This window comes from Oryctolagus cuniculus, chromosome 5 (assembly GCF_964237555.1).
Source record: "Oryctolagus cuniculus chromosome 5, mOryCun1.1, whole genome shotgun sequence".
In the NCBI taxonomy this organism is placed as follows: Eukaryota; Metazoa; Chordata; class Mammalia; order Lagomorpha; family Leporidae; genus Oryctolagus; species Oryctolagus cuniculus.
The window spans coordinates 70,761,277-70,783,042 of NC_091436.1; the positions used below are offsets into that span (position 1 = coordinate 70,761,277).

Here is a 21,766-nt window from a genome sequence, read left to right on the forward strand (position 1 = left end):
TGAGAAAGGTTGGTAGGAGCCATACTGTGCATCTAAACTCAGGTCATTGATTTCTTAACAGATTGATTTATTTGTTGACTGCTATTGAGACAAAATTAAATTATGATTTAAGAATAAAAGAAAGGGTGGACATTTGGTCCAGTGCTGGTTTCGATGCACACCTCCTGTGTCAGAGTGCTTGATTTTGATACCTAGCTCTGGCCCCTCTCCACTGTCGTCATTTGGGGAGTGAATCAGGTGATTGAAGATTCTCGTTCTCTCTCTCTCTCTCTCTCTCTTTCTCTCTCTCTCTACCTCTCCCTCTCTGTAACTCTACCTTTCAAGTAAATAAATGTTAAAAACAAAAAGTTCAACAAAATAGGATTTAAAGTAATAGTAAAATAAAACAGACGACAGTTTTGAAAACGTAACTTTTAGAAATAAAAATATGCCCGTTAAACTTAAAAACAATGGATGAGTTAAGCAATAGGTTAGACACAGATAAAGAGAAAAATGGTGCCCTAGAAGAGAGATCCAAAAAAATAACTCTGTATGTTGTCACAAATACAGTACAGATTAAGCAGGACAAATAGAAACAAGTCCAAATGTATTTTAAATTAAATTTCCCACCCAAAAGACATCAAATTGCTAAACAGCAAAACAAAACAACAGTACTACATCAGAAATAGGACAGGGAAAGGTTCAGAATTAAAGGATAGAATAAAATCTTTCTGCAAATAATAAACAAAAATAACTGTTGGCTATATTCAGTATATCAAATAAAATAGACTTCAAAACAAAAGGTATTAGGGATTTAAAAACGAACTTTTCTGCATATTAATGAAGAATATAGCTCTGAAGTTCTGAATTTGCAAGCACTGATAAAATAGTCTCAAAATATACTAAAACAATTAGACTGCCAGGGCAAAGTGGTAAGTCTAACATCAAAGTAAAAGTTCAGAGACCTCAGGGGCATGCATTTAGACTAGCAGATAAGACACTCACATCCCACATTCGGAATATGTGGGTTCGATACCCAACTCTGGCTCGACTCCAGATTCCTGTTAACGTGGACCCTGAGAGGCAGAAGTGATGGTCATATGAGAGACCTACATTAAGTCCTTAGCTCGTGGCTTTGGCCCAGCCTACTTTCAGTCACTGTGGGCACCTGGGGAGTGAACCAGAAAATGAGAGCTCGCTCTCGCTCTCGCTCTCGCTCTCGCTCTCTGCCACTTCAGTATGTAAAGAAACAAACAAAAAACCCTTTTATTCATGGATGGGCATTTGATAGAACAGTTAGGCTGCCAGTTGGGACACCTATCAAAGTGCCTGGACTCAAATCCTTGCTGTGCTACTGAGTCCAACTTCCTGCTGGACTATTTACATAGAGGTTAGTTGTATAGGTCTCAGAATTTTGTTGTTGTTGTTTGTTTTTGTCAGTGAATCAGGAGAGATACTTTTTTGTTTTAAAGATGTATTTATTTGAAAGAGTTAGGGAGAGAGAGAGAGAAAGGTTAATCTGTTGGTTCACTCCCCCAAAAGTCCACAATGGTCAGGGTGGAACTAGGCTGAAGCCAGGAGCCTCTTCCAAGTCTCCCCCATGGATGCAGGAGCCCAAGGACCTGGGCCATCTTCCACAGCTTTCCCAGGCACATTAGCAAGAACCTGGAGCAGAAGTGGAGCAGCCAGAACTCAAGCTGGTGCTTATATGAGATTCCAGCATTGCATGTGGCAGCTTAGCCGGTATGCCACAATGCTGGCCCCAGGTCTCAGAATGTTAACAAGCCTGTACACCAGGTCTCTTGACTTCTCTCTTTCCCTGGGAATTTTCTTCTTTTTCAGCTGCTTTAATTCTTTTCTCTGCTGTTCTTTAGGACCTTGTTACTATTATCTCCTTTTCTCCATTTTTTTTCCTTTAATTTATTTAGCCAAAATACTAAAAATGCTCCAATGCTGTTCTATTTGTTAGGGGATATCATTGAAATAATGGTCTTTGGGGCTGACATTGTCACATAGCAGGTATAGTCATTGCTGCAACACTGGCATCCCATGTTCTGCGCCATTTCCAATCCAGCTCCCTGCTAATGGCCTGGGAAGAGCAGCAAGGATGGCCCAAGTGCTAGAGCCCATGCCACCCATGTGAGAGACCCAAAAGAAGCTCATGGTTTCTGGCTGTAGCCTGGCCCAGCTTCCGTCCTTCTAGCCATCTGGGGAGTGAACCAGCAAATGGAAGATTTCTTCTGTCTCTCCCTCTTCTGTCTCTGTAACTCTTTCAAATAAATAATTTTTTAAATGGTCTTTCTATCACAAGCTTAATTTTTGTTGATAAAAACTGTTATTAAATAAGTAAGAAAATGTGAAATATTAATTCGTGATGTGCTTTAACAATGACTGTTTTTATATTGGGTGTTCAGGAAAGGTGCTATCTCAGGAGGTTCTCTTTTTGACCAAGATCTTTTTAAGTCAAAAAGCCAGATGAATCAGAATCAAGGGAGAAGAGTATTCCAAATAGAGGGAACCACAGGACAATTGTGTGATTAGAGATCTGTGAGCATCAAACAAAACTGAAGAAACTTCATTTCTTGATAGTATTAACAGTGATAACAGCATATGAGGCCTGTACCTGGGAATCTGTAGAACTCATTTTGAGGGGATATTCTAATAGACCCCAGTAACAAGTGTGTTTTTGTTTATTCCTTTTTTCCTTTCTCCAGCCATAGCCAATGTGTTATATCAGGAGAGTTTTCAGCATTGGTAGGGATTGCTTTTTTTGACTACTTGGTTTTTCTTTTTTTTCTTGCATAGGTCAATATGTTAAGTTTAATTACTTCTCCCTTTTCTGAACAGATAAATATCATCTTGTTTTGTTTCCATTTCAGGTTTCTCATTGTGTGGATCACTGATTGAATAATAGATGGCCTTACCTCGTCTCACAGGAGCCTTGCGCTCCTTTTCAAATGTCACCAAGCAAGATAATTATAATGAAGAAGTGGCTGACTTAAAGGTAGAATTTTTAGATGGAAACCATTAGCAATATAGAGTGGGAAAATATTTGAAATTTCTCTATTCTGTGTGCTTAAAATGGAAGTTTATTCTTGTTTGGTGTGTATGCTGATGTGTATACTGATGTTTCCTCTTGGAGTACCTTTATTAAGCAACTATAACTAATGTCAAAGGAAATTAAGAAAAAGATAAATGTTCTGTTAATGTTTTTCTGTTGTTAAGGACCCTGCCACAGTTAACTTTGTTATTTAATTTAGTAATTTAACCTCTGAACCACATATGTTTTTAAATCCTCATGGATTTAATCCTAAACATGGAAACTGCAGATACTAATCTCTTGAACACAGTAGTTGATCTCATAAGTGTATATGGTGGGAGAGACATTAAGGCTTGAAAAACTGTTGTTCTTAAAGTTACTGTATGACTAGAAATTCAGCAGTTAATTTTATTAAGAAACAAACATCTCCATGGACTGCAGACACTGTTTTTATGTTTATCGTAATGACTCATCCTGCTTTAATAGTAATCATGATGTAGACAGGTATTCACACATGAGTCAGTTTTATAAGAAGTAATATTATTATGCTTCTTGTAAATATAGTTAAATTCCACCAGAGCAAAATAGCTATTACTTTGGGGTATCACTTTTTTTTATTACTGAAGGAAATACTGCAATCTCTTTTCTACCTAGATTCATTTTCTGAACCACAAATCAGGTATATGGTTTGACAAAGAATTCCTTAAGTCTTATAAAGGAATAAAATAAATATATAGTTACAGATTTAATTATTATTATTATAGAAAACATATGAGATAGAGACTTGTAGGAAATTCTTAATATGTAATTATAAATAAAATATTTAGAGGAGATACTCTTAAGAATGTCCTTGACTTGTGGTGTATTAGTTTGCAAAAAATAACATAAAATACCACAAATTGGATGCTTAAACAACAGAAATTTGTTTTCTCAGAGTTCTGGAGCTAGAAGTCCAAGTTCAAAGTCTTGACAGGTTTGACAACTTCTGAGGCTACTTCTCTCCTTGTTTTACAGATGGCAGCCTTCTTGCTATGTCCTTACATAGTCTTTCCTCTATATAAGTACATCTCTTGGTATGTCCAAAATTTTGTCATGTGAAGACACCAATTAGGATTAAAACCCACACCCAATCAGCTTATTTTAACTCAGTCACTCCCTCTGAAGGCCCTATCTCAAATGCAGTCACATTCTGAGATACTGGGGCTTAGAGTTTCAATATATGAATTATTTTTAAAGATTTATTTATTTGAAATGCAGAGTCAGTGTGAGAGTGAGAGAGAATGAGAAAAAGAGATAACTTCCAAATGTGGTTCATTCTCCAAATGAGCATAAAAGCCAGAATTAGGCCAGGCCCAAGGCCAGCAGCTTGGAACTTCTAGGTCTCCCACATGGGTGGCAGTTGTCCAGATACCTGGGCCATCTTCTGCTGCTTTCCCAGGTGCATTAGCAGGGAGCTGGATAGGAAGCAGTGCATCCGGAAGCAAAGCAGCTGGGACTCTGATACGAGACACTGATGTTGAGGGTGACAGCTTAACTGGCTGCACCACAATGCCAGATCAAGGATGGTTGGCCTTTCACCAGAAAAGGATAAATGTTTTAGAAACTTAGCCATACTGTTTTGAACTTTGACTTGAAGCTTAATGAACTATATGAAGAAACAAACACCGTATAGTTTATAAAGACATTGGCCCTATGCTGCCTTTAAAAAAACTAACCAAACAACATTCACTTAATTTCTGACTCTTACTTGACTCTGTTGTAGAATAATAACATCATTTCCTAGTAAGTTGAAATTTTACTGCTAGAAGTCCTCAGGCAGTTTTAACAATTAATAGCTTCACTTAACGATTGATTATAAGGGGAAGATTTGTAGCAGTCTTTAGATAGTTTTTTCTCTATTGATACAGAATTTTATTAGACACGAAACAGTTTCATCTTCTTTACATTGGAAAGTTAAATTTTTCACAGCAATTAATATAGAAAACATTTTGTATAATTAATTAATGTTGTTGACTTCTCCCCCCTCCCAGAGATTATATTTGTTTGCTTGAAAGGGTGGAGAACAGGAGTGGGGGGAGGTAGATAGACTTTCCTGTCTCTGGTTCACTCCCCAAATGGCTGCAACAGCTATGGCTGGTCCAGGCTAAAGCCAGGAGCCCAGAGCTCTATCTGGGTGTTTGGGTCCCTCCCACATGGGTGGCAGAGGCCCAGGTATTTTAGCCATCATTTGCTTTTCCAGATACCTTAGCAGGGAGCTGGATCAGAAACTGACCAGATGGGACTCCAGCTTGTACTCTGATATGGGATGCTGGCATTGTAGGTGACAGCTTAGCTTGGTGCACCGCAACCCTGACTGCAATGTTACTGTCTTAAACTTGTATTATTTCCTGTTCTCAACCTCCTCAGGGTTCTTTGTATGTTATTCAGTGTGTAAGGAGTACATGCTTATTTCATGTCAATTCATTTATTCCTATAGGCTTATTTTTTGAAGACTTATTGACTTATTTCCTTATTTGAAAGACAGAATGACAGAGAGGGGGAGTGGAAGAGGGAGAGAGCAGTGGGGAGAGCAAGAGAGAGAGAGAAGAGACTGAGAGATGTATCTTTCCCAGTTCACTCTCCCAGTACCCACAACTGCTAAGGCTGGGCAAGGCTAAAGCCAGGATCCAGGAACTCCATCTGAGCCTCCACATGGCTGGCAGGGTTCAAATACTTGAGCCATCACCTGCTGCCTCCCTGGGCACATTAGCAGGAAGCAACATCAGAAGTGAAACAGCCAGGACTCAGGATTTGAACTGGTACTCTGATATGGGATACTGGTGTCACAAGCTGAACCTGCTAAGTCATAATGCAGGTGCCTTGCGTAGGCCCTCAAAAACTTTTTTCTGAGGAAGGAAAATGGTATATACTTATATAGTTAACTGCATATTAATATAACTTTTTATCTTGGAAAATGCGCAATATAAACAAATAGAAAACTAGGTTGAACCTTTGGTACCCAGGGCTGCATTATAACAATTTAATTCATTTTGTAACCAGTATCATTTCATATTTACCTTTGTCTAGGCCTCTCCCCACCTAAAATGCCCAAATCTGCCTCCCTGAGATTGACTATCCCCATTCTAAATTAGAAAACTGGGACAGAAAAGTAATGAAGAATTCTGCAATATCAGCAGTACTTACTAAGAGTAAAATTATAGTTTCTATTTGACCTACTACTTTTTCATTTGGTTTGAAGGCTTCATAATTTTTATCCATGGATCAAAACCAGTGGCATGCAGTTTTTATTGTTTTCTGTGGTTAGTTCCTGAGAGTGAATGTATTTTCTTAATAGTGTCAAGAAAAGAGTATGTGCAGAAAAAAAATCTCACAAATGCTTAACCTGTTCTAGGATCATATTTATGAGAGAGTGCTGACTTGAAATATTGAATGTTTCATGAGAATCTGATTTTCTTTAAATCCCTTTCATCAAAAAACATAACACAAAGCTCTTATTTATCTAGACTATTATCTAAACTGTGTTCAAAATAAGCAGGTAGAAAATGAAAAGATGTGGGATGTGTACATTTCTTACTCTCTTACAGATGTTGAACTTTTCACTATGCTTTATGAAAATGATTTTATAATGAATATATAATAATTGAAATGTAAAAATGGTTTTATGAAACATAAATGAGATTCTATGAAGTTACTTTTAAATAAGTTCCTTCTGAAGGCATCAGTTTGGATGTGAATATTAGAAGTTTGAATATTTGTGGGTAGTGTCAAGTCGTATTATGTATTGCAAAATATATGTGGCCCCTGATGGTTGAGAAAAACTTTAACCATTACTTGTGTATATTATGCTGTGTCTTTCAGGTGAAGAGAGCCAAACTTCATGAACAGGTTTTAGATTGGGGCCTGACGTGGAAGAAGATAGTAAAATTTTTGAATGAAAGACTGGAGAAGAGTAAAATGCAAAGTATAAATGAAGACTTAAAAGATATTTTGCATGCTGCTAAACAAATAGGTATAGTTTTTTTTTAAGAACTATTAAGATTCAAAAATAAATTTCTTTTAAGCTATATACTATATAGTGAAAAGCTAAAATTTCTAGGTAACTGTTCAAATTATGAAATTCAGTCTTAAGTACAAAGGAGTTTAGTATGGACTAGATTTGGAGATGGGAGGCAGAAGTAAATTAGCAATTATAATATAATCAAGCACAAGAGATTAGTAGGAATTTAGGGTTTGAAAACCACTACCTTGATTGAAATAAGTATAAGGGAAATTAAAAGTTTAATGTAGCTGTTAAGGAAACTCAAAAGCCATGTAGCTCACTCTCTTTATTATAAATGTCCATCTAGCACATAGAGAGTGGCAGCACTTAAGGTACAATTTCACTGTTTCAGTTCCCATCTCACACTAACATTCTCATCAATTGATTATATTTGAAGGAAATTATAACTTGAAATAGTAAATTGGTATATTTAACACAGTTTGCTTTCCCAAGGTCAAAACCAGTGAAACAAAATGACTCTGATAAAACACCTGAGCTTGTACATTAATTTCATCAAATTATTCCAAACTCTTATAAGAAAAAGCCGTAGTTAACCCTGCTGTAATTCTATATTTTTCAAATTCAGTCCATCTCATATTCTGGCCCTCTGAGATCTGGATTTGTCTCTGACTTCACATCAATCCTTGCTTTCATCAGCTTTGCTTCAGACACTTGTTTTTCTCTCACTTCCTCAAACCCACCATGTTGGGTGAGTTTTTTGGGATCTTTGCATATTCCCTTTGTTGGGAATGTTCTGTCCTCATCTTAGTGAAGGTAGATCCTTTTGTGTCATTCTGAATTCAACTAACAAATTATTTAATGAGGCATTCACTGACTGTCTAACCTCAACTTGTCACTCAATCACTCTTCAGCTTATAACCCTCCGTAACATTTTCTCCTTAACATATTTAATTATCTGATATTTTGCTTGCTTGTTTATTGCCACTGGGATGTGAGTTTCATGAAGATAGGATCTTACTGTTTCTTGTTTGAAAACTTTGTCCTCAGTGCTTGGAATAGTGCTTTGCATATTTTAGATTCTAAATAAACATACATTTGATAAAGTGAAGGTTTTCTCAGATCTGTTCTTGGTAGTGGGGAAAATTAGACCTGTACCTTGCCAAAGCTGATTCACAGTTTTCTTTCTTACATAAGCTTTTGATGAGTGTTTCTGTTTTATCTCATAGACTTGAAGATTCCTTGTATATAATCATCAGATCTTTAAACTTATCTTCAAATATTTTGAGTTTTTGATATATCATTTACCTATCATTGGTCATCTAGCATAATATTGAAAATCACTGTTTTAAGTTGTAAAAGTACAGAATGAGTGTTATAAATGTTTTTGCAATTAGATGATCTTCAGAAGTTCAGAAGCTTTAGTAAAAAGATTCATTTTGCTTAAGCCTAAGAGAAACCTGGCACACTTTGATGAGCTTTGTGATAGTGTTTAGCACAAAATCATACTTTATATTTTAGGAAAATAAAAGCAGTTAAGTTCTTTGGAAAATAGTAGGAAAAATTGCAAAATCTGCAGTGGGCCTAGATCACTGACTTGATTTTAATCCTTTTTGTTTTCAATATATCACTTGTAAAACATTGGAGTTAATCTGACTTGAGTACTTTACAAAAACTTCTGAATATTTTTCCTGTCCTTTTATCCCATTATAAAAATGCCTCAGAATACTTAACACAGTAATGAAATATTGGACTTATTTAGTACTGGGACCAAATTATTTTTTATATAAATGATATATAAATTAAGATGTTTTTAAAAAGAAAAATGTAATCCTTTAGACTACTTCTCAAATATCTATGTAACAAGTAAAAAAATATCATTTTTTAAATGTATGTTTATCTTCAAATACTTCAAAAAGATGCAGAGAAAGGCTTCAGCTGGGCCAGGCTGAAGCCAGGAGCCTGGACCTCCACCTGCATTTCTCACAGGCCCAAGCCAGTGCGCTATCATCTGCTGCCTCCCCAGTGCATTAGCAGAAAGCTGGATTGGAAACAGAGTAGCTGGGACTTGAACCAACTCTCTGATATTCCATGTAGGCATCCCAAGTGGCAACTTAACCTGCTATGCTACAGTGCATACCAGAAACATTATTTTAAGTATAATTCATTAAATGTAAGCCTAGGAGTCTTGCCCATTGTTGAAATATCTGATTTGTACTTAGGGAATCATCAATTAATGATATATTTTAATGATATTTTGAGTTGTAATATCTCAATAATATTTCCAAGACAGGTAAAATCTTAGTGCTGGATTTAGGCTTATGATGTGTTATACCTACTTTTTAATGCTGCATTTAAATTGAATAATTGTTAGCTTCAGTGAAACTCATAGTTGGAATAGTACTCAGCTGCCCTTTCTGAAAGAAAATGTTGCTGATAATGGAAATGAAATTAAAACCAGGAGTTTTGAAAAGATGTCTCATTGGAAAAATGATTGTGATCTCTCTGTTTTTGTTATTTTTTGATTAATTTTCATTTTTTAAAAAAAGATGTATTTATTTGAAACTCAGAGTTAGGAAGAGTCAGAGAGACCTTCCAATCACTGGTTCACTCCCCAGGTGGCCACAATGGCTGGGGCTGGGCCAGGCTGAAGCCAGGAGCCAGGAGCTTCTTCCAGGTCTCCTTTGTGGGTTGCACAAATCCCAGGTGCATGGACTATCTTCCACTGCTTTTCCCAGGCGATTTTCAGGGAGCTGGATCAGAAGTGGAGGAGCCAGGACATGAAGTAGCACCCATATGGTATGGTGGCAGCTTTACCCAGTATGCCACAGTGCTGGCACCTGATTAATTTTCATTTTATTTGAAATGAGAGAGAGAGAGAGAATCTTCCATCCACTAGTTTACTCCCCGAGTCAGGCTGAAGCCAAGAGCCTGAACTCCCATCTCGGTCTGCCTCGTGGGTGGCAGGGACACAGGTACTAGAGCCATCATCTTCTGCCTCCCAGGGTGTACATGAGGAGGGAGCAGAATTGGAAGAAGATAAGCAAGAACTTAAACTAGACACTGATAAGGGGTGTGGGCATCCCAAGAAGTGCCTTAACCACCACACCAAATGCATGTATTATGATTTATCTTTTTAACACAGATAATTTTGTTTTCATTTTATTAATCATGTAGAACAAGAAAAAGAATCAGTATGTTTCATTTGAATATAGAACAGTAGTATGAGGTACTTGTTTAAGACCATATATATTGATTAGTCACAGTAACACATATTTTGTGCTAGTGAAACATCAGGGAACATCCTTCTTTAATCTGTTTTTTTTGTGTGTGAAGAACAGAACCCATGAAAGTTGAGTGACTCCTATGTTTGGTATGTGGTAAAGGTAGTCCTACATCCAGATTCTGAAAAGAAACAGTGTAGAAATTCTAGGTTCTTGCCTTTGTTTTTCTAGTAATCAGAAGTTTTGTCCTGTTAAATCTAATTTTCAGCTATTAAATTTTCTCCCTCGACATCTTCATCTTGTTTCAAGCTTTTGCCATCCTTTTTTCTGCGCTACTGAAATAATCTATTGCCTTCCTTTCTAATTTCTGCCCTGTCACTAGACTGTGTTGGTAAAACACAAGCTCATTTTTATTCCCAGCTTACTCTTTTGACATTTAGAATGACACATAAGAAAAGCTGCTTTATGAACTGACATATTTTACTTTTTCATCTTTTTTCTGTTGTTTCATATGCAACCTTTGCTCCAACAAATGCAGTGTTTAGTACTTTAATTTAATAAACGTATGTACTATTTCTCTCTCTCTTGCCTATGTGTTAAAATAACTTTCCTTACTGTGTTCAGCTTGTAAAATGCTTTTCATCTCTGAATAAATGGGTTAGGTTTCTCTCTCTTAATGTTCTCTGTGATTCCTTTCTGATCTTAGTATTCTGTATTCCATTAGACTGTCGCCTATTCCATACTTTTTTAGCGTTCTTTTCTCACTGTTTGATAAGTGTTTACTTTTTTCTTCCCAGTGATAGCCTGTGAATGCCTTGATGATACAGAGATCACAGTATCTTTGTATTCTTGTGCCCAGTATGTTGCAAAGGACACCGTAGCTGTTCAATGACAAATGAAGTATTGAAAAATCAGTGAAGTGTCTTCTATTATCTTTAATATTTCTAGTCTTGGTGATGTTTTATCAGTGGCAGCTTTTCCGTTTTTTGTTATTTTTAGAAATTGATTCCAATCACCACTGTTTACACATGACATGTTCCCATACCTTTTTACAGTTTGATTCTCCCTTCAAGAATTCTCTAATAATAAAACTTGTTTTAGGGAGAAAATATTAAAAATAAAATGAAAATAGTATTCTTGGCCCTTATAGTCACTGTAGCTCAAGTTTTCTCCTCTGTGGATTTTGAAGTAATAAACATAGATTAACTTGTGTTCTATATGGCAGTGGAGCTTTGTTGACATACTTTATGTTCTCTAAGTAAAAACGTTTTTGATGATAAAGTAGCTAAGATTCAGAGGGGCAATCAGTAAAGTGCATTATTCACTTTATTCACTCTATTATTTTGAGTTTGTCGTCATTATTTCAAGGGGCCAAGAAGATTTCCACAGAACAGACAGATACTAGGATGGGGGTCAGGAATGGTGGGCAAGCCGGCGCCGCGGCTCACTAGGCTAATCCTCTGCCTGCGGCGCCAGCACACCGGGTTTTAGTCCTGGTCAGGGCGCCAGATTCTGTCCTGGTTGCTCCTCTTTTAGTCCAGCTCTCTGCTGTGGCCCCGGAAGGCAGTGGAGGATGGCTCAATTGCTTGGGCCCTGCACCCTCATGGCAGACCAGAAGTACCTGGCTCCTGGCTTCGGATAACCGCGGTGCACCGGCCGCAGCGTGCTGGCCTCAGCGGCCATTGGAGGGTGAACCAACGGCAAAGGAAGACCTTTCTCTCTGTCTCTCTCTCTCACTGTCCACTCTGCCTTTCAAAAAAGAAAAAAAGAAAAAAAAGAATGGTGGGCATGTACATAGAAGGACCCTATAGTTCCCTTATCAGCTCTGTAATAGATTTTCCCTACCAGGGCCAAAACAGAATGTTTGAGAGTATCTCCAGAGCATGGTGATCTCATGATTTTACTCTAGTCTGGAAATAGATTAATACTCAGCCAGAATTGAGCTAGTTATTGTCAGTATTCAAGTTATTTTTCCACACACAGACCTGTTTTGCCTTCTCTAATTTATGAACCCTGGTTTACTTAGGTTTTCATATTTTTAGCATCTTAAATAACTTTGTCTTTAAGAATAGAGTATGAATCAAAAGGTAAATTGAACATGATTGGCTTACAAATTACAGTTTAGGTGAGTCCATTATTGTTTTTGACTTATTAAGGAAATTTGATTTTGCCATTCAAAAGTGGGGAATTACATACTGAGGTGGAAAGCAGTTCATAAAGCAATGACTGGAAAAGGAAATATAAAAATATTAGAAGAGCCTGGCAATTCTGGCTATAGGAGGAGGGATACACATGTAGAATTATCTGTTTTTAATGGGAGGAACATTTGTGAAAAACACCTGTCTTTAAAATTGCCTGTTCCAAAAGAGTTCAAAGAGTTTTACCTTTCATAAAGTGTCAAAGTATTTTTGGAATAAACCTCTGCTATGAATAATTGGAAAACTGTTTTGCATCAGAAGCCATACCAATGAAGACATACAGGGTCAAGGTTTAGAGTTGAAACAAAACCAAAAGATGTGGTCCTGGAATGTGGAACCGTTTTTTGTAGAGCTGACTGACTATTCCAGGAGAGGAAACTGGATGGAAAAGAGGATGAGAAGATGAGCAGAGCTTCTGACAGATTCAGAAGATAAAAACAATGAATAACATGAACAAAAGAAGTAGAAAAATCTGAATATTTGACTATTAAAGAACGTGAAACTATAATTACAAACTTTAAAAGCAAATCTGTATGCCTTGATGGCTTTACTGGAGTTCAGGTCATTAAAAAAGATCTGAGGTATGAAGATACAATGGTAAATTAAAAGAGGAAGACATACACTAATCAGATACAATGAATGATCCTTGATTAACTCTTGAATCCAAAAAGAAAATGGTAGATATTTTTGGTACCATTGGAGAAATTTGAATGTGGGCTGAGTGTCATTAGGTAATATTAAATCTTAGGTGTGATAATGATATTGTGGCTGTGTAAAAGAACACCCTGAGGGGCCAGCACTGTGGTGTAGCAGGTTAACGTCCTGGCCTGAGGCGCCAGCATCCCATATGGGCACAGGTGTGAGACCTGGCTGCTCCATTCCAATCCAGCTCTCTGCTATGGCCTGGGAAAGCAGTAGAAGATGGCCCAAGCCCTTGGGCCCTTGCACCCACGTGGAAGACCCAGAAGCTCCTAACTCCTGGCTTTGGATCTGCGCAGCACTGTACATTGCGGCCAATTGGGGAGTGAACCATTGGATGGAGGACCTCTCTCCCTCTCCCCCTCCCCCTCCTCCTCCCCCTCTTCCTCTCCCTCTCCCCTCTCTGTGTAATTCTGACTTTCAAATAAATACATAAATCTTAAAAAAAAAAAAAAGACCGCTCTGAATCTCAGGAGGTACCATTCTAGTATTTATAACAACATATCATGAAAATTGCAGTATACTGTCAAATAATTTGTTGAAAAAAATGCACAAGATTTATAAGGCATAAAGAGGGAATATGAGCTCACATGAATGCATAAAATGTTAATGATTGGATTAGTAACTAGGGAAAAATGATTCATGATAGAAGTAATAATGGTTTAAAATTCAGTGATTGTTGAGTGGATGAAAAACATATGAATATTTAACATCCATTTATGATAAAAATTCTTAGCAAAAAATGCAAGAAGGGGACTTCCTTAATTTAATGAAGAATAAACATAAAATGCATAGAGCATACTTGATGCAATGTTATGCATTTCTTCTCTTAAGGGATTAGACAAGAATGACTGTCAGTATGCCTTTTCTTACTTTATTGAAAACCCTTGCTAAAATCATATGTCAAGAAAAAGAAAGGGTTAAAGGCCAAAAAATAAAACTACCTTGTTCACATGCTTATCTGCAGAAAGTTATAGTGAGGTCAGTATAAAAATTTTATTTCTAGTGAGCAGTAACAAATAAAAACTTTCTTTTTTAGATTATTATTATTTATTTATTTGACAGATACAGTTACAGACAGTGAGAGACAGAGAGAAAGGTCTTCTCTCCGTTGATTCACTCTCCAAATGGCCTCTACGGCCGGAGCTGTGCTGATCTGAAGCCAGGAGCCAGGAGTTACCTCCTAGTCTCCCACGTGGGTGCAGGGGCCCAAAGACCTGGACCATCCTCCACTGCTATCCCAGGCCACAGCAGAGAGCTGGACTGGAAGAGGAGCAACTGGGACTAGAACTGGCGCTGCAGGCAGAGGATTAACCTGGTGTACCATGGCGCCGGCCCCCAAATAAAAACTTTGAATGTATTTTTATATATTTATAAAATGTACTTTAAATTTTGTATTTTTATAAACAATTTTATAAATTTTTTAAAGATTATTTATTTGAAAGTCAGAGTTACACGGAGAGAGGAGAGGCAGAGAGAGAGAGAGAGAGAGAGAGGTCCTCTATCCAATGGTTCAGTCCCCAATTGGCCACAACGTACTCAGCTGTGCCCATCTGAAGCCAGGAGCCAGGAGTTTCTTCCAGGTCTCCCACGTTGGTGCAGGGGCCCAGCGAATTGGGCCATCTTCTACTGCTTTCCCAGGCCATAGCAGAGAGCTGGATTGCAAGAGGAACAGCCGGCACTAGAACGTACCCCTATGGGATGCTGGCACTGCAGGTGGAAGATTAACCTACTGCGCCACAGAGCCAACCCCACAATTTCATAAATTTTACATTTTAAAAAGCTTCAAATCAGATCTGTGGGTAAATTTGGCAAAAGATGAACAAGACTTCTTCATGGAAAACTAAAATATTACTAAATAAGGGAAGGGATATACCAGTGAGTGGAAGATCCATTGTTTTTTGTGTTTTTTTTTTTTTTTTTTTTCTTGACAGGCAGAGTGGACAGTGAGAGAGACAGAGAGAAAGGTCTTCCTTTGCGTTGGTTCACCCTCCAATGGCCGCCGCGGCCGGCGCACTGCGGCCGGCGCACCGCGCTGATCCGATGGCAGGAGCCAGGTACTTCTCCTGGTCTCCCATGGGGTGCAGGGCCCAAGCACTTGGGCCATCCTCCACTGCACTCCCTGGCCACAGCAGAGGGCTGGCCTGGAAGAGGTGCAACTGGGACAGAATCCGGCGTCCTGACTGGGACTAGAACCCGGTGTGCTGGTGCCGCAGGTGGAGGATTAGCCTAGTGAGCCGCGGCGCCGGCCCGATCCATTGTTTTAAAGATAACTGTTTTTACCCACATTCTTTTTTTTTTTTTTTTTTTTTTTTTTTTTTTTTTTTTTTTTTTGACAGGCAGAGTGGACAGTGAGAGAGAGAGACAGAGAGAAAGGTCTTCCTTTGCCGTTGGTTCACCCTCCAATGGCCGCCGCGGCCGGCGCGCTGCGGCCGGCGCACCGCGCTGATCCGATGGCAGGAGCCAGGAGCCAGGTGCTTTTCCTGGTCTCCCATGGGGTGCAGGGCCCAAGCACCTGGGCCATCCTCCACTGCACTCCCTGGCCACAGCAGAGGGCTGGCCTGGAAGAGGGGCAACCGGGACAGAATCCGGCGCCCCGACCGGGACTAGAACCCGGTGTGCCGGCGCCGCTAGGCGGAGGATTAGCCTAGTGAGCCGCGGCGCCGGCCACCCACATTCTTATAGAAACAATGCTGTACCAATCAAAATCTCAGCAGGTATGTGCTTGAGAGGGTGCATATATATATATTTTGTGTGAGTAGAGATGACATGATAATCTAAAAGTTAGATGGATAGTCAAAGGCATGGAGCATTCATGTCAACCTGGAAAAGTAATAGAAGACTACTGTACTAGATAATAAAATTTTAAATGATAACTAAAATTTAAATTGTGTTTATACAGTAATAGACAAATAGACTGATGAGATGGAACAGAGCTCAGAAACTAACTCACAGATATTAGAACACTTTAGGTTATAGAGACAAAGCTGTTCTTTAAGATAAGGTATGGGGTCAACTGGATATATATATATTTGGATGGGTATATATATATATATCATTTGGATGGGTAGCTTCCATATCCATATATGGAATATATATATATGGATATGTATACATATGGAATATATATATATGGATATGGAAGCTACCCATCCAAATGAGTCTAAGCAACTTATATAATTAAGCATGATGTACATAGTGTTCTTCTAAAAGATATTGTAGAGTATCTTTGTGGTTCTAATATAAATGTACCTCAAAAAGTTAATGCAAATGTATATTTAGAAAAACTGCCTGGATTTCTGTTTCTGCAGATAGCTTATCTTTAAATTCCATTTTCCATGAACTTTTGAAGTATCTTCATTTAAGAGAAGATTTATTAAACTGAAAACAAAAAGCACAAAGAAAGTGATTGATAAATTGGACTACATTAAAATTAGGAGTTTTATTAATTAAAAGTAAAAAAGGCAAGCTATAGAGTGGGAAAATATACTTTCAAGATATATGACCAAAAAGAGAGTTTGCATCTGAACCAAATATGAGCTAAAAATCAATTAGGATAGATAAAAATGAGCAAGGTCCTTGAATAAGCGCAGTGGAAATAATTGAATGGCCAATTAACATGAAAAGGCATCCAAACTCATATGTAATCAGGGAGATAAAAAGACTGCTACTCCATTGCTGAGCAGGATGGAGAATGTGAAGAATTCTCATCACTGCTGCTAGAGTTGAAATTGATACAACTACTTTGATTAAGTGTTAATATCTACTGTAGTTAGATAAGTGAAATTTTAAGCTTGATACATAAATGTCCAGTAAAAGTGTTTGTGCAAGTATTTGAAAAAGACCTGTATTTTCATAGTAAATAATAGCCTGAAAGTGAAAACAACTCAATTCTTTGTTAAATAATGATGTAGATAAATTGTGGTGTGTAGACTGCCTTATGGCAATAATGAATTAAAGCTACTTTAATGTTGTAAGTGAATTTTTTAATGGAAAAAGAAGCAGATACAATGTTTTATTTATATGAAATTAGAAACAGTAAAACCAATATTTGGTTTTGGAGTTAGGATAGGGATAACTTTTGATGAAAGGTATAGTGAATGAGAGTGAATAAGAGGGAGGTTCCTGGGGAACTTACAATCCCTGTTTCTGGAAATATTTAATGTAATCACACAGGTGTGTTTATTTGGTGATCATTCTTTGAGCAGTATGTATATGGTACATATTGTTAAATTGAATAAAAAGTAAAAATTACTATGCTTTTTATGTAAAATTTAGTGAAATATTTCAGACTGATAAAAATAAAAACAAAGTAACAAATGCCTTTGTATTCACATTTTGGCTTAACATTTGACCATCTTATAGTCAGAACTTCTGTGTTCCCTGTTCAGTTGCTGCTAATCAATGTAACATTAGTATTTATCACTGTCTTGCTTATTTTATATTTTTATTTATTATTTATGGACACATATGTGATTAGAAATCAGTTCAGCTCAAATATCAGAACTTACTACTGTGTTAGAGAGCACATGAATTTGTTTCATTTAGCAAATTCCCTTATGTAGTTCAGCAGCGTGATAAGGTTGTGGAGCAAATCCCTGCCATTGACTTGGCCTTTCCTTCCAGTTTGTTACCTTCTATTCTCCAAATGTCTGCTCCGTTTCCAGGCATCATAGTTGTGTACTTGATGGTTTCTTTTTAGTTTTGGAAAATAGACTATGTTTCTGCATTTCTGATAATTGAACCATCTTTGGGTTCTTGCTGATAGTTTGTGTTTGGATCTATGAGTGGATTCAGTAAGCTAATATTTTCTTTAAAATACTTACAAATACATATTTTATATAATCTTCATTTGGTTTTCAGTTTTTTAAGTTTTCATAAAATTGTTTTCCTATAGCTTGAGATAATTCCAGCTTACCAGCTAATATTTATGTTTGTAGAAATTCAATTCTGTCAGTTTCTAGTAGGTAGCTAATTAATATCACTAAACCCATTAACTCATCTCTGTAGGGTGATGGCAATTCTTTTTTTGTGTTGTGATGTGACACAATACCACAGAGTACCTGGTAACTCCTGGTAATTTGCTATCACTGAATAATTTTTTTTAACCTAGATGTACTAATATCCATTGGTTAAAAAAAAAAGTAGTTGCTTTATATGAATTAAATAGGTGGCGGGAACTCCACTTGAGTAAACCAGTAAATAATTCCCATTGAAGGAAACTGGAAAAAATTAGATTTTTTATGTTTCAAAGACAGGGATGTTATATTTATGTACATTTCACAAGAGAAATCATAAAATAAAAGGCTTAAATACCCTAATGAAAAGCAGGAGAGCTTTGCAAGTGAATCAGCTGTACAAATAGGCAATTCAGATTGACTGGGGATATGGTAAAACAGCTATAAATTGAATGACAAATACTTTACAGGTAGACTGTTCTTCATTCAAATTAATTATGATTCCTAAAGTACTAAATTTACACTGCATTTCTTAGATGAAGCATGTTTAAAGTTAAGACCAAACAAAAAATATGAATTATATTCATAGTATTACCAGTACAATATTACAAAGCATTTCAATATGAAGTATGTACTTTAAGTCACCCTTTTTATGATTTTGTTTGGACATTAATAATTTTTTAAAGGCAGATATTTAGCATAACTGTTAAGACGCTGTTTGGGATGTCTGTATCCTTAACAAAGTGCCTGGGTTCAAGTCCAAGCTCCACTTCCGATTCTTTCTTCCTGCTAGTCCTCGCTCAACGAAGCATCAGATGTTATCTCAAAGAATTAGGTCCCTAGGGGCTGGTGTTGTGGCACAGTGGGTTAAACTACCTCTTTTGTTATTGTGGGAATCCCATATTGAGGTATTGGTATTGGTTTGAGCCTTGACTGTTCTATTTCTGATTTAGCTTCCTGCTAATATGCCTGGGAAAGAAGTGGATGATGGTCTAAATACTTGGACCTCAGCCACCCACATAGGAGACCTGGATGGAGTTCCTGCCTTGTGGTGCTATGGCCTGGCCCTGCCCTAGCTGTTGGCAGCATTTGGGGAGTGAACCAGTAGATGGAAGATGTTCTCCTATCTCTCTGCATTTCAAATACATAAAAGTCAATTGATTAATATAAAAAGATTAAATCTCAGCTTTGTAATTTGTTTGATGACAGTTTATTTCCTTACTAATCAAAATAGTGGTTTTATTATAGGAAGCTTTTATATACTCAAAATTCAAACCTCGAATGTTTGCTTTTTGGTTGCTTGAGAAGTTGTCATTTGATACAGGATTTTATATTACTAGGAATGGTCATAGTGACTGGATGCTTCCTTAAAGTTGTAAGATAAATATTCACATTTTATAATGAATATATATAAAATTAAGTGGCTGAGAGGTACCTTGTATGATTTTTAATTCCTTATATTACTATTATTTTTTCTCTACTATATAAATTTTTCTCTTTGATTTTCTTTAAATATTTGCTCTCTCTGAAGGGAATGGTTTCTATATAAGTGTGGGAATAATCTTAACAAATTACTATATTGGACAGTTTTTGAAAACTTTGTGTGGTGTAAGGTTTTACTGGAAGTGCTTTGATGCATAGATCTGTACTCTTTTTTTTTTTTTTTTTTTTTGACAGCCAGAGTTTAGACAGAGAGAGAGAGAGAGACAGAGAGAAAGGTCTTCCTTCCGTTGGTTCACCTCCCAAATGGCCGCTATGGCTGGCATGTTGCACCGATCCGAAGCCAGGAGCCAGGTGTGCCTCCTCCTGGTCTCCCATGTGGGTGCAGGGCCCAAGCACCTGGGCCATCCTCCACTGCCTTCCGCAGCCACAGCAGAGAGCTGGACTGGAAGAGGAGCAACCTGGACTAGAACCTGGGGTGCCGGCGCCACAGGCAGAGGATTAGCCAAGTGAGCCATGGTGCCGGCAAAGACCTGTACTCTTAATCAGAAGCCCATTAGGTTAGATTTTCTGTTAATGTAGGCAGTTTCAAAATTATAAATTGTTCATATTATTTCTCCAAAATCCACACAATAAATGCTTATTTCTATTATGTTAAATGTTTGATAGTTTAATGAATATTTGAACAATAGTATAGTACATCTTCCACCAAAAGAGAGTACATGTGTTCTTGTCATATCACTGTGTTATTTAACCTCATTGTATCTGAATTTCTTTGTAAAATGTGGAAAATGTTAGCAAAATTCATTAAATATTTTAGATAGCATATTTATTAAGAAATTAACAGGTACTTAATGTGAATATGTAATGGAAAATAAAATATGTGGGCATGGTATATAGTATATGTAGAAATTGAATCATTACTTTTTTACTTTGTTATATATAATATACATGTTATGTGCTGGGAAAGTTCTTATACAGATACTTTACAAATATGTAAAAAAATTATCAGATAAAATATATAAAGTAGGTAATTTCTATATAACATGCTTATAACAGATTGCCTCTCTTGCTAATGCTTTAATAAATGGTATGAGCATAAGTAAACAATGATGTAAGTTATAATAATATTCAAAGTCACAGATGAAGTGTCAAAAATAAAACCAACAAAGTTTCTGTACCACATGAAAAACAAAATAGAATTGGCTGCTTTGAAAATTTTTATATTAAAATATAAAAGATATTTACAACTAATCGAGGAGTTCATTACTTGACAACAACTTTTTTTTTTTTTTTAAGACTATTATTTTGCAAGGCAGAGTTAACAGAGGCAGAGGCAAAGGCAAAGAGAGAGAGAGGTCTCCCACCCAGTGGTTCACTCCCCAAATGGCTGCAACAGCTGGAGCTGGGCTTGTCCGAAGCCAGGAGCCCAGAGCTTCCTCCAAGTCTGCCACATTGGTTCAGGGGCCCAAGAACTTGGGCTGTCTTCTACTGCTGTCTCAGGCCACAGCAGAGAGCTGGATTGGAAGTGGAGCAGCCCGGACTTGAACTGGCATCCATATGGGATGCTGACACTGCAGGTGGAGGCTTTACCCCCTACAACTCAGTGCCAGCCCCATCTTGACAACTTTTAAACTCAAAAAATGCAGTTTTCACTGATATTTTTATTCAGTTTTCAATTAAAATTCTCATTCTTTTTTAAGGACTTGTTAACTATTAAGATACACAACTGAAAACGACAATTTACAGATACTTCACTTTTAATATTTTAATTTTTAAAGATTGATTTATTTATTTGAAATTCAGAATTACAGAGAGAGATAAGGAAAGGCAGAAAGGTCTTCCATCTACTGGTTCACTCCCTAATTGGCCACCGTGGCCAGAGCTGGCCCGATTAGGAGCAAGGAGCCTCCTCTGGGTCTTCCCACGCGAGTGCAGAGGCCCAAGGACTTGGGCAATCTTCCGCTGCTTTCCCAGGCCATAGCAGAGAGCTGGATCAGAAGTGAAGCAGCCAGGACTTGAACTGGCATCCATATGGGATGCTGGCACTGCAGGTGGTGGCTTTACCTGCCATGCCACAGCACCGGTCCCCTAATATTTTAAAGTCAAAGGAAACTATAGATGTAATTGTGTTGAGCATGATTAAGTTTGTAGATATGACTTCTTTGCTGTATAATTTTTAAAAAATAATCCTTAAGTAATTATAACCTATTATTTTATGAGAATTCTAT

The 21,766-nt window shown here is 37.3% G+C and overlaps 1 protein-coding gene across 1 annotated transcript in view; it reads left to right on the forward strand.

Annotated features, from left to right (window-relative positions):
* ASCC3 (activating signal cointegrator 1 complex subunit 3) overlaps positions 1-21,766 on the forward strand; it is a 366,541-nt gene that overhangs the window by 15,885 nt on the left and 328,890 nt on the right. The window contains exons 2-3 of the mRNA XM_002714874.5: positions 2,859-2,983; positions 6,878-7,028. Of these exons, the coding sequence (XP_002714920.2) occupies positions 2,894-2,983; positions 6,878-7,028 (241 nt within the window). The 5' untranslated portion in view covers positions 2,859-2,893. The remainder of the gene's footprint in view (positions 1-2,858; positions 2,984-6,877; positions 7,029-21,766) is intronic.